General features: G+C 44.3%; 1 protein-coding gene across 1 annotated transcript in view; it reads right to left on the bottom strand.

Moving 5' to 3' along the window:
• COL9A1 (collagen, type IX, alpha 1) overlaps positions 1-11832 on the bottom strand; it is a 140607-nt gene that overhangs the window by 6483 nt on the left and 122292 nt on the right. The window contains exons 36-38 of the mRNA XM_015412655.1: positions 10133-10187; positions 7225-7413; positions 279-356 (exon numbers count right to left, since the gene is read on the bottom strand). Of these exons, the coding sequence (XP_015268141.1) occupies positions 279-356; positions 7225-7413; positions 10133-10187 (322 nt within the window). The remainder of the gene's footprint in view (positions 1-278; positions 357-7224; positions 7414-10132; positions 10188-11832) is intronic.

Raw genomic sequence — 11832 nt, 5'->3', positions numbered from 1 at the left:
AACACTGCCTTCAAATATGTAGACCACTGAACTGGAAAGGAAGTGGAGGAAACATTCCAAGTTGAGAGATTCTTTCATAAAAGTGAAGAAACTACGGGGATTGTCTGTACACTCATGTAACTAAGGTTGTTCAAAAGCATAACATGGAATGCTAGAAATTGTTTCAGTACTCACTTCCCCTGTGTTTTAATATTGTTTTTAAAAGTTACAATAGATTTTCATGCACAGTTGCAGAAGGACTGCTTGAACATGTTCCCCAAATAGTGGTCAACATTTACCTGGGAGTCCTGTTGTCCCTGGCAAGCCTTTGGGCCCTCGACCAGGGAACCCTCTCTCCCCCTTTTCACCAGTTTCACCTAAAAACAGACCAATAAAAAATGGTATTCAGTCTGTGTAGAGAAATGTTCTGTACTGAAAGTCATTGAAAATCAGCTGGCAAGACTAATGAATTGTTCAATGCAAGCCATTGACAGTAATGCAGCTAAAAGACCACATATCATCTTTTGTGACAATGACAGGCATAACTGTTGCCATGCCATAACCTAACAGGCAGCCTTAAATTCTGGTTGTTACAAATCCCTCTTCATCCTTTTCTACTTTTTGTAGTTATGAGGCATGTACCTGAAGGTCTGCATTTCTTCTCCATGTAGATTAAGTAGGTGCTTTTAGCACGCATTCTTTTTCAGTTCTAAACGTTCATTCATTATTCCAACAGATTTACATGTTGTGCATTTTCAAGTGCTGATTACGGCTTTGGATTCCACCTAAAATTTCCATGGCTGTAAGGAGTTATATTTGTGGAAGTGTGGCTTCAAACCGCTGGAGCCCTAAGGCACACACCACTTACACCAGCAAAGATCTCCCTATTTGTGGGCTGGATGGAACTTTCCCAGATTGACCTGCATGGAGAGCCACTCCTGCAAGGAAGGAGACCCTGAGGAATGGCATAAGAAGGGTCTGCAGTGGAAAGGTGGAATTGGTGGAAATCACCAGTTTAGTCCAGATCCAACCCAATGTAATACCAGGTGAGTCACTGTGCACCATGTACTGGGGATGGCAATGAGATCTCCTGTGTTGCCCTAGCTTGGCATCCAGCTGTATGAGACATGATACCAGGCCGCATAGATGCAGATCACGTGCAGATGGACTAAACTGAGGTTCAGAACAAGGTTGTGACATAAAGGGGTGATGGTAGCAACTCGATCCCTAAAGCTGATAACAGAGTCCCTAAAATGGGGCCAGGAGGGGGAAGGAACTTAGGCTCCTAGATTCTACCTACAGTAGTTGGCTTTGGTGGGGGCAGAACATGCTGGGTGTCCTGACTTAGATAGTCCAGGCTAGCCCAATCTCATCAGATCTCAGACGCTAAGGAGGGTCAGCCCCAGTCAGTATTTGGATGGGAGATCTCCAAGAAAATCCAGGGTGACTCACAACACAGAGGCAGGCAATGGCAAACCACCTTTCAATGTCTCTTGCCTTGAAAACCATATGGGGTTGCCATAAGTTGGCTGCCACTTGATGGCAGTTTCCACCACCACCACCAGAACATGCTGGGCTCCCTCCTCCTCCACCTTAGAGGCTTAGTGTACCTCTCCTACTATTAGATTTTCCCATGCAGAGGACTAATTCAGATATGTGTGTGAGTACACACCTGCATTACCTGGTCTCTATGCACAAAGGAAAGCTTGTGCCCTGCAGTTAAACTTGATAATGTCCTAGTTGGGAAAGGGAGCTTAACAGCCTGCTTCTACGTAAAGGCCTTTTTCTGTACGTGGGAGTTTATTGCGGCACTAAGTGCTTTGGAACAGGACAACTACCCTGCTCAAAGTTGCTTGCTCAGCCCAAGGTTTTTTTGCACACTAGGCAAGGCTAGCTTGTGGTGTCCCCCCCCCAGGTGAGGCTGCCTTGTGGAGCCCCCCCCCTTCACCAGAGCGCCTGACAACAAAGCCCACAAAACGGGCTTCTACCTAGAAAGGGACACCACATGCTGGAGAGCAATGTATACACATACACCCATGCGTGGTAGTCTGTATCCAAAACAACAAAGCCCAGCAGATTCATTGTGGCGCATATTTTTAAGAACGAGTCCCTTTGGTCAGTGAAGGCATATATTTCCCAGAAAATGCAGCTCCTGTTTAAATGCCATGCTTTTCAAGTACCCCGCCACCTCCCAAATGAGAAATTTTCAGCGGCACCTTTCAGGAGATGGTCCTAAAAGGCCAGGTTGAGTCTGAAAGGGACCGAGTGAGCTCCTGGCTTCAAGGCCACCATGTCTCCCATTGAGGTTTGTTTGCTTTTCCCTTGCCGGCCCTGAAACCCCAGGGGCGAGACGCACACCCTGCCGCCTCCCCTCCATTCACCGGTACAAGGCAGGCAGCGGGCGGAGAGCAGCAGCATTTCCGAGCAGAGGGCAGGCGGGCTGCCGTGCCACGCATGTCTCTGGGCAGTCCTTTTTTTTAATTTGCATTTTCTATAAACTACAATGAAATTAGGGAGCGGATCTACATACTATGGGAGAAAGTCAAGAAAACCCATTAAAACCCAAGAGATGGTGGTCATACATACTGCTTAAGAAATTAGCTTTTAGCTCCAAGTTCGATTCAGGTTCATTGAATGTGGTCATCTAGTAGTCAGTTTATACTGAAAAATGATTTTAAACACCACCACTTCTGACTTCTTAAAAAGCAATCCAAGAAATACTTATAACAATACATTGTAAGAGCCTTCTGAGCATTTTTTTTTTACTTTTTTCCCTCAACTGATAGCTTGTCTTTGGGGCAGCTGCTCCTAATTTGGAATCTGAGTTCTCATCTAAAGATGCCGCTGCTCCTTCGTCTTCGCTTTCTTTAGTGCTGTCCTCTTTTTGACTTCTGCTTCTCACACACACACAAAACCTTTATTGGTATGAAAGCACAAAACATCATGGAAAACTTCTGCTTCTCCTGATGGACGACTGTGTTGATGCAAAAATTCGCATGCCTTTTCAACAGAGTCAATTTTTTCTTTCTTCTCCATGAATTTGAAGATTGTGCCTTCGGAGACAATCCATCTATAGGGGATGTTATTCTTTTGTAAAAATATAAAGTCTCTGTATTTCCTTCTCTTCCTTCTTATTTCAAACGGGATGTCCTTTTATTTCTTTGTCGCTTTGAGAATTTGATCTCCCACTTGTCTTCTAGAGAATCTTATGATCACTTCCCCAGGAAGATTATTCTTTCTTGTGAATTCAGAATACGATCTATAGATCATATCTATTTCGCTTTGTAGAGTATCCGTTTTTATACCTGCCATAGGGCCTAATACATCACAGATAGTCTGTTTCTCAGTCTTTTCTTCCAGAACACCTTGAAATCTTAAGACATAGCTTGGTCTCTCCATTTGTAGCTGTAACAGTTGAGACTCCTCCATCATTCTCTTTTTTTCCATCGCCTGCAGGGTTTTTTTTCAGTTTTTTAGTATTGGCCTCCAATTTTTTTACTTCTTGTTCAGTTTTATCTGTTTTTTTGGCTATTTCAGTTAATTGCATTTGCTGTGCATTGAATTTGCTATGCAATGCCGTGACTTGTTCCAACAGGGGTCGCAATGCTTCTGTCAGCATCTTTTGCAGCCCTGTAGTTGTGTCCTGTCTAGGGACAGGACTCGCTGCCAGCAGTTCTGGCAAGAAGCTTAGGTTTCACTTGTTTGTCTTTCTCATCCTTCCTCGGGAGAACTATGTTTGGGGATTGTTTACTTTTTTGTAAAAGTTATCACAGTCTCTGATACTCTTTAAACAGCTTGGTAAGTTCTTAAATACTTTTTATTTCAGTCTGTCTTGCTTCACTAGTCTACCCCCTTTTGGTGTAGTGGTTAAATGTGCGGACTCTAATCTGGGAGAACCGGGTTTGACTCCCCACTCCTCCACTTGCACCTGGCTGGATGACCTTGGACAAGCCGTAGCTCTGGCACAGCTGTTCTTGAAAAAGAGCAGTTTCTGTCAAGAGCTCTCTCAGCCCCACCTACCTCACAGGGTGTCTGTTGTGGGGAGGGGAAGGGAAAGGAGCTTATAAGCCGCTCTGAGACACCTTTGGGTAGTGAAGGGCGGAGTATAAATCCAATCTCTTCTTTTTCTTCTTCTTTTCGTAATTGAACAAAGTTCGCTTGACTTTTCTTAGCAGGGGAAAGTTCCCTCCCCCCTCGCTTTCAAAGGGTAGGTTTTTTACTAGATCTTCGGTGTTTCTCGCTTAAAATCCAACTCACGTTTCAACGGTAAATCCGCTTTCATTTTCAAACCACTCAACCACCAAGCACTTGCTCCGGTATGCGATTTTTGATTCCCATTTGGGACACTCTGTGGCGGGACCTTCGGGGCATAGAGAAAGCCCCCCTTCGCCGGCAGGGTCACTGGAGGAAGAACCTTCTAGCGCCCCATGGCTGGGAGCGTCATGCGGAGGCTCCGGGGGTGGCGCAAACGATCGCACCCCCTCCTCAGAACAGGCTCTGGCAGTTGTCTCCCTGAGACTGGGAGAAAGTGGCCACCATGGCGAACGCCAAAACCAGACGTCGTCTCCGGGCAGACCTGTGGGTGACCTTCAGCGACCCTGAGGCGGGTCCTGGGTGGCGCCACCCCTGTCCTGGCTCCATGAAGGGAGGGGGAGGCGCGCAGGGTGTTGGCTGCTTGGGAACTTTCCCTGGCTGCCAAGAGTCACCAGCGAGAGTAGCGCGGCGTGCGGGGTGCCCAGGAACGGCCCTTCACCAGCTTCTGGCCACCTTGGTGGGGAGGGAGCATCATGCTCACCACTGGGCATGAAGCAGCGAGAGAGAAAACTGTTTCAGCGGTGACCCACCCTAGGGGTCCGGGAGTCACCATGCTGGCGAAGAGGAGAAGCCAAGCTGGTGCCGGGCTGCTTTACTTCCCCTTCCCTCCGCGTGCTTTCTGTCTCCCCCTGCAGGCAGCCCCGGCTCCAGACCAACCATGCCTTCGAGTAGTAGGCGAAGCCGCCTCTTTCTTGGATGCTCTGCCGCTGAGCTGGGAGGGGAGGCTGCGGCTCCATGCTGGGGATGGGTGGGCAGTGGCGGCAGGGGCCTCGCTGCACCCCTCAGAGATCTGTGCCCTAGGCCGTCACACTAGTTGGCCTAGTGGAAGAGCCAGCCTTGGTGTTGGCTAGAGAAAAAAATTATTGCCACAGCAACATTTTCATCTCATGGTATCATACAGTATCTCACATCTACTAAATAGGAAAGTTCATTGTTGCAAATCCAAAGTAAAATATGACCTTAAAAGGAAAATTCTTTACAAGTAGTGATTTGATTGTTTTTTCAATTTATTTTTTCAATTTATTTTTGGCATTCTATCATAGTTTTGACAGACCAAGAAATTTGATTTTTTTTTGCATGTCATTTCTTTCTTTGCTTTATTGCACTGTCAGAAGAGAACAATAAATTAAACTAGCAATGGATTTCTAGCGTAATCCTGGAAAGTATGGTTCCTCTGCTCATTATACTGAAAAATTTGCTTTAAACCACCCATCCACCCTATCTGTGGTTATCTATGTAATTTTACAAAGCATATATTACCCTTTGGGTGCATGGTTCCTTACTGATGGTAGTCATGTCAGTTCTGAGACAGGGAGCTGAGTCAGTAGTATCACCATCCCATAACAGTACTCTGGTATATAAACTTTATAAAGATAATTTCAGATGTCGAATGGCAATAACAGGGCTGATTGGATTAGGTATGATATGCAGAGGGGTGGATATATCAGCATTGGTAACGAGACAGGAAACCTAGGTCTCAATTTGGTACAGGAGGATTCAGTCCAGGAGGATGCAAAGAATAAATGAAAATAAGTCTGAAGAAGTGAACAGTAACTCACAAAAGCACATACCCTACCACAATTTTGTTAGTCTTTAAAGATGCTGCTGAACTCTTACTCTTTCTACCACTATGAGAAACCACAACATTCAAAAACCAATGGGGGGACATTTTAACCTTCCAGGGCATTCAGTTGCTGACCTAAGAGTAGCAGTTCTCTTACAAAGGAATTTTAAAGGGAGATTAGAAAGAGAGACTGCTGAATTGCAACTAATCATGAAGCTCAAGACAACACAAACTCCTGGACTGAACTGAGACCTAGGTTTCATCTCTCATTACCAATGCCTGCTATTGTCTTTTGGGGTCTGAAATCACTTCACTCTCCAAGATATAAGGACAGATGGACTCACATTCCTACTGTATCTGAAGAAGTGAGCAGTGATTCATGAAAGCTCATGACCTGCCACAAATGTTGTTAGTCATTAAGGTACTGCTGTACTCTTGCTCCCTTTCACTAATAAGAAATGCAAGCTGTGATGTTAGGTTTCTCTCCCCCCATCAGTTAGAAATGGAAAGGGGGATCTCTCAAACTGCCATGGGATGGACTCTCTCTCTCTTCCCCCCCCCCCAATACCTGGAATAAACGTTTTTTCCTCTTAAACAAAAGGACTCTCCCCCCACCATATCTGGAATAAAATGTTTTTTGGTCTTAAACAAAGGACTCTCCCCCCACCATACCTGGAATAAAATGTTTTTGGGTCTTAAACAAAGGACTCTCTCCCCACCATACCTGGAATAAAACATTTTTGGGTCTTAAACACTCTCTCTTTTTTCTGGCATGCTCCCTCTGGCTCCCTCCCTCCCTCTGAAGAAAAAGTGTTCTTCTACCTGGAACAAAACGTTGCTGGTCTTCTTAGAAGTCCCATGAGGCACCATTTTCCCCTCTCTCTCTGGCTTGTTCCCTCTCCCTCCCTCCCTGGAAGGGGGAACAGCCCCCAGCCAATCAAGAGAAGGTTTTCTTTCTCTCCTATGAAGCAGGAACTAGGAGAGAATGGCCAGAAGGAGCTGCAATGATAGATACAGGAAGCAGGAAGCATAACAGAGTCAGCAGCAGAGTCTCGGGCCGGATTGCAGCCTTGCACGGGTCTGATCCAGCATGTGGACCATATGTTTGACACCCCTGCTCTAAGGTCCCCCAGCACAGTTTTTCTCCTGCTGCTCAGCTGATCGAGAAGAGGGTAAGAGTTTGCCTGCCACAGGCACGGGCACATGGTAATACCATATGAGAACACACATAAAAATACAGCATGAATATGACATGTATACAAGCCTGACAGTTAGCAGGCCATACCTGCGCATGTATTCTTGGAATATTCTGCTCACTTCAGTGGGACTCACTCCCAAGTATAACGATTGCAACCTGAGTCTCTTACCTTTGATCCCTTTCAGTCCAATTGCACCAGGAGGACCCTTAAGGCCAGGCAGACCCCGGGATCCAACCTGCCCTGGGAAGCCATTTTCTCCAGGGGGTCCAGGGACCCCAGGGGGTCCAGGTCGGCCTGGGAGGCCAGGAGCACCAAATTCAGGCCTCCGAAGGCTGGCAGCCAGTTGAGCCAGTTGTTCTGTGAAAGTCAAAGAATGAAGGGATGAATGACAAAAATTAAGGTTGCTGCGAATTGTTATTTGTAAGAGTTTACATAATAGCAAAGCAATTAATCTGGGCTTCTTTTGGCTGTCAGTTTGCTTCTTGCCCTCCAGCAATTGTCAATATGTTTTCAAACCAGCCTCTGCATCTATGAGGATTTTTTTCTTAAAAATTACAGCACAACATTCTCATTATTCTAATCAGAGCTAGTAGAGTATACAGAATTGCCAAATGGGCCTTATGGGCCTTACACTGACATGCTGTAGCTTAGATTAGGGTTGCCAGTTCCCCGGGGGGGGGGAGTCACCTACTATTGAAAGCTTTGAACTGCCGCTGGCCAGCTGGATGGCGGGGGGGGGGAACCCACCCCCAAGCAGGGATATCATTGTGTAATTTCCACAACATGATCATGTCACTTTCAGGTGACGTCATCACGCCAGGGATGTCACACAGTGACCCTCTGGTTTGGGGGCAAAATCTATGGTTTTGAGGGCAAAAAACCCCATACAGTTTTGCCCAAGAACCAGAGCGTCATGTGCAACATCGTCATTGCGATGATGTCCCTTCCAGGTGACATCACTGCTTTGGGGGTGTCACACACGACATCCTGCCCCCCCACAGAATGCCCCCCCCAATCCCCCCCACTGTGACGGCAAGGAGACTTGGCAACCCTAGCTTAGATATTTCCGGGAAATTGTGAGGACAAGTTTGAGAGGCTAGGAGATTGGGCCATCTGCAGTTAACATATAGTTGTTATTACAGAGGCTTAGGTGAAAAAAGATGCGCTATTCAAGTGGATAGTCAGAAGAGAGGAGATTATTCACACAATAATGTTGCTTTTGAAAGGTGCTATGTGAGAATTCAGTGGTTGCACACTGGCATTTGTGAAAAGATTCAAATTCTATTTGGGACACAGAGAGATCGGTGCAGAAGTTTCCTTTTCTCCATCACTGTTTTTTATGCCTGCAAATTACCTGTTCAGGTGTTGCATTAAAGCTGGTAACAATTTGCCTTGCATTATCCCTTTCCTGAGTAACACCCTGAACTAATAAAGAGAGATGAAAATATTTTGCTGTAAACTAATGCTGTACTCTGGTGGCCAATTTTTTAGAAAAAGAGCAGTTGCACAGAGACTGCCTCAAATTCAATCACAGAGCTCCATCCAAGCCTTTTAATGTCCTGGATTACAGCAGTGCAATATCCCCTAGGATGTGCTCAGTAGAATCTACCTGCTGGGAGACTTTTTCCCCACCCAATAAATCCCAGTCAAAAACTAAGTACTAACATATAAATCAAGAATGAAACAGGAAAAGATAATTAGCTGCCATCCCATATACCTCAGCATATTTTAAACTGCTGAACCCCATCTCTGTCTATTAATTTCCCTGTTTTAAGGAAATTCTTCACTGCTTTAATTTAATGACAGGAGTACTTATAATGACAGAGCAAACTTTGAGCACAGCCATTTTCAGCCTCCTCCTAAGCCTTACAAAAATGACTTCTTGAGCTCCACAAAATGCAAATTGCAAATTAAAAATTAATGGTTCAATAAAGTTATCATTCTTTTGGCATTAATTATGTCGATGGTATTGCACTGCAGACCCTCCAGAATTACAACTGTCATGCAGTACATTGCGCCCTTATACATTTATACCATAAGAAAGCAGCTTGAACGATTACCCCACTGTGGGGCTGCGGTGGCTCAGAGGTTAAGACACTGAGCTGCAGACCGGAAGGTCTGTACTTTGGCAGTTCAAGACCCGAGTGCCGCGTGACGGAGTGCGCTCCCATCTCCGGCCCCAGCTCCTGCCAACCTAGCAATTCAAAAGTGAGAAATTGCAAGTAGATAAATAGGTACCGCTTCAGTGGGAAAGTAACGGCGTTCCGTGCGCCTTGCCATTTAGTCATGCCGGCCACATGACCACAGAGAAGTCTTCGGCTTGGAAACGGAGATGAGCACCGCCCCCTTGAGTCGGATTCGACTGGCTTTCGCGCAAGGGAAACCTTTACCTTTACCTTTATTCCTCAAATGCCGTTCAGTTCTTTAGGTCTTGAGCCCCAGGGGGACTGAGATCAGAAGCTAAGAGCCCACAGGCTCTGAGGGAATCCTTTATTATTCCATCCAGCTTCACACAGATATTTGTAACAAGCAATACTATCTTGTAGCTGGATTTCATGAAGTCCTGGTGATTATACATAGACCCTACATGTTGCAGGAGAGAAATGCCCAGAGGACTCAGGTGTCTCCCCACCCCATACGTTGTGGTTCCTTATTATCTTGCTACCAGGGCAACTGCCAGCAATCCCTCCAGTAGGTTCCCACATCCCATCCCATGAAAGACTATTTATTATCTTAATTTGCAAAATTTGTATCCCACCTTTCGGCCCTTGCAAGGGCCACTGAGGCAGCTAACGATTTAAAACACACAATAAAATCAGATTTTAAAGCCATTACAGTAAGAGTTGATCCATTGTGTTGATTATGCCTCTTTCACAGACTGAATTTAGTAAACCCAAAGTTTGTCATTTGAGTTGCTTTATGCCAAAAATCAAAGGGAATTTAAAAATTAATGCCTAGTTTTAATGCATGCCCTGACATGAGAAAAAGGAGACAAATGCACACACTGTTAACATTATAAATGCAAACCCATTTGCAGCCTTCTAACTAGCCATGTAAGTTGGTAGAGGTTATTTACCTTGCATTACTCTCATGCAAACCTGCTTAATGTGTGCATCAGTTGGCCCTCTACCCTGAAATAAAAATCTTATTAAAATCATTCAATAAATATTGAGACACATTGTAAGGCTACTGTAAATGAAAACACTGTTAAGATGAAAGGTCCCGTCCAGCAGCTGAAAATCACGCACACATCCACCGGCAGGCCAGAGCATATCCAATCATCATGGTGCAAGAGAGAGTCAGGAAAAGGGAAGGAGAACACAAATTCATGTGCTCAGTCAGGAAATCCCCATACAACTTGTCTGGGATTTCTGCCTCTGTGATTTGCCACAGGAAGCACTGCAGAGAAGGAAGCACTGCACGGGGAGCCCAGTAATACAGCAAACCACTTGCACTCAGTACAGCTCACAGCCAGATGCTTTTGGTGCGTCAACTCCTTGGAGGCTCAACTGCTGTAGGTTTCAGATACTGAAATGGGTATATCTCGCTTTCAACAAGAAATCAACATCCAGCCTTAATGTTTATTGCCTGATCCAAAAAAGTTGCACATTTTAGGTGTCGCGGCAAAATGAGTGCAACAGAATTCCTGAGTTAGGATGCTGCATTATCAATCACAGATACATTTAGCTTAGTGCTGCCAAGCCCCCAGTCGCAGCAGGGGATTCCCACCCCCAGCTCCTGTTGTCTGCTGCCACTGCAAGTGGTGGTGGTGGAAATGTTTTTTAAAAACTCACCAGCAGTACAAGCAGGATGATGTCACTTCCAGTGAAACCCCAGGAGCGATGGCAGCAGCTGTAGGAATCGCCAGAAACTCTATGGTAAACCATAGAGCTTCTAATGATTCTTAGAGCTACCATTGTCACTAGAGATGTAAAATTTTCTGGAAATTTTGAAGCTCGGAAAAAACCCCAGTTTTTTTCCGGAAAAAAATGGAAATTTTTGGGGAAATTGAAAAAAATGCTATATTAGCACTTCTTTTGTCTTTTCCAGATTGAAAGCCATTCTGTTACTTTAGGAACATAAAATATGACTATGGACAATTTTACTTGGCATGAAATTATCACAACTAGCATATTAAAAATACAGTATATCCAAACAATTATTACAAACAGAATTTACTTTTTAAATAATATTTATTTGTAATTGTAACAAATGGAACAATGATCTCCTGAACTGTTTAATAGTTTATGTGGAACAGACTAAAATCCTCCACAAAACAATTTTTAAAAATCTAGAAGTAACAATTATTCATATTTCCTCTTCACAGTATTAAATAATAATAATAATAATAATAATAAATATTCTCATAAAAAGAATTGAAGGGGGGAAGTGTATAGAAGGGAGTGTGGGACTAAGTTTCAATGAATGGGCATGAAATTTAATCAGAATCATTTTCTGAGCTGTAATTATCACTATCACTTTCAGTCTCTGCTTCTGCAGCTACTCTGTTGTGTCTGTCACTATCCATTGGAGAGTTCAGTTTGTAACCTAGGACTTGCTTGTCCTCAGTGGACAGAAATTAAATCAATCTGATACCATACATATTTTTTTAGAAATGATTTGGGAAATATTTGAACACCTTGTCTTAAAATATTGCATTCATCATGTTAAAATAAAACATTCCATAACCAATTTTTTTTGTTTTCTTTTTTCAATTTTTCGTGAAAAAACAAAAAAGGCTTCAGGGGAAATATGGGGAAAAACTGTTTTTTTCCT

This window comes from Gekko japonicus, unplaced genomic scaffold (assembly GCF_001447785.1).
Source record: "Gekko japonicus isolate JY-2015 unplaced genomic scaffold, Gekko_japonicus_V1.1 scaffold806, whole genome shotgun sequence".
NCBI classification, from domain to species: Eukaryota; Metazoa; Chordata; class Lepidosauria; order Squamata; family Gekkonidae; genus Gekko; species Gekko japonicus.
The sequence above is the reverse complement of the archived record's forward strand: the minus strand, read 5'-3'. Positions and strand labels throughout refer to the sequence as shown.